At 62.0% G+C, this 510-nt stretch overlaps 1 protein-coding gene across 1 annotated transcript in view; it reads right to left on the bottom strand.

Moving 5' to 3' along the window:
- Positions 1 to 11: 11 nt before the first annotated feature.
- Positions 12 to 510, bottom strand: part of LOC104165649 (transcription factor 7-like 1) — a gene marked incomplete at both ends in the record, with an annotated part of 3,173 nt that continues 2,674 nt past the window's right edge. The window contains 2 exons of the mRNA XM_009705327.1: positions 12 to 115; positions 189 to 254. Of these exons, the coding sequence (XP_009703629.1) occupies positions 12 to 115; positions 189 to 254 (170 nt within the window). The remainder of the gene's footprint in view (positions 116 to 188; positions 255 to 510) is intronic.

The following is a 510-nucleotide window of genomic DNA, read 5'->3' as shown; positions in this document are numbered from 1 at the left end:
GAGGTCGTGGCAGGGGAATCCAGCATGCTGCCGTGGGAGGACGCGGGGCTGTCGCACGGTTTCTCAGCCGGCAGGTACTGCACACAGGGTTTCTTGCTCTTGGAAGCCAGGGAACCTGCAAACGATGGAGGATGGTGTGAGCAGCCGAAAGCCGGCGGAGGGAGGAGGCTGGCAGGGGGGATACTCACTCTCCGTGTCGTGGCTTTGCTGCTGGGCCAGCTTCTCTCGCTTTCTCTTCTTTTTCTTGCCCTGGAAAACGTTATAAAGTCCTTACGTGCCACCGGAGAGTGCTTGAGGGCTGCTCGACGGATGAGAAATGGGGCTGACAGCGCCCCAGAGCAGCTCACAGGGATGCAGGAGGCACTGACGGCAGCAGAGCATCCCCAGGGACTCAGCACCATCGCCCACTGCCCCCAGCACCCCAAACACTGACCTCCCCAAGCACAGCAAGCAACCTCCCACCCACCAAAGCCCCTGGGCGAGGGGCGATCCTGGCAAGGGGAAAGGAGG

Source organism: Cariama cristata, unplaced genomic scaffold, assembly GCF_000690535.1.
Source record: "Cariama cristata isolate BGI_N322 unplaced genomic scaffold, ASM69053v1 scaffold28668, whole genome shotgun sequence".
Taxonomy (NCBI): Eukaryota; Metazoa; Chordata; class Aves; order Cariamiformes; family Cariamidae; genus Cariama; species Cariama cristata.
This window is presented reverse-complemented; position numbering and strand designations above follow the sequence as displayed.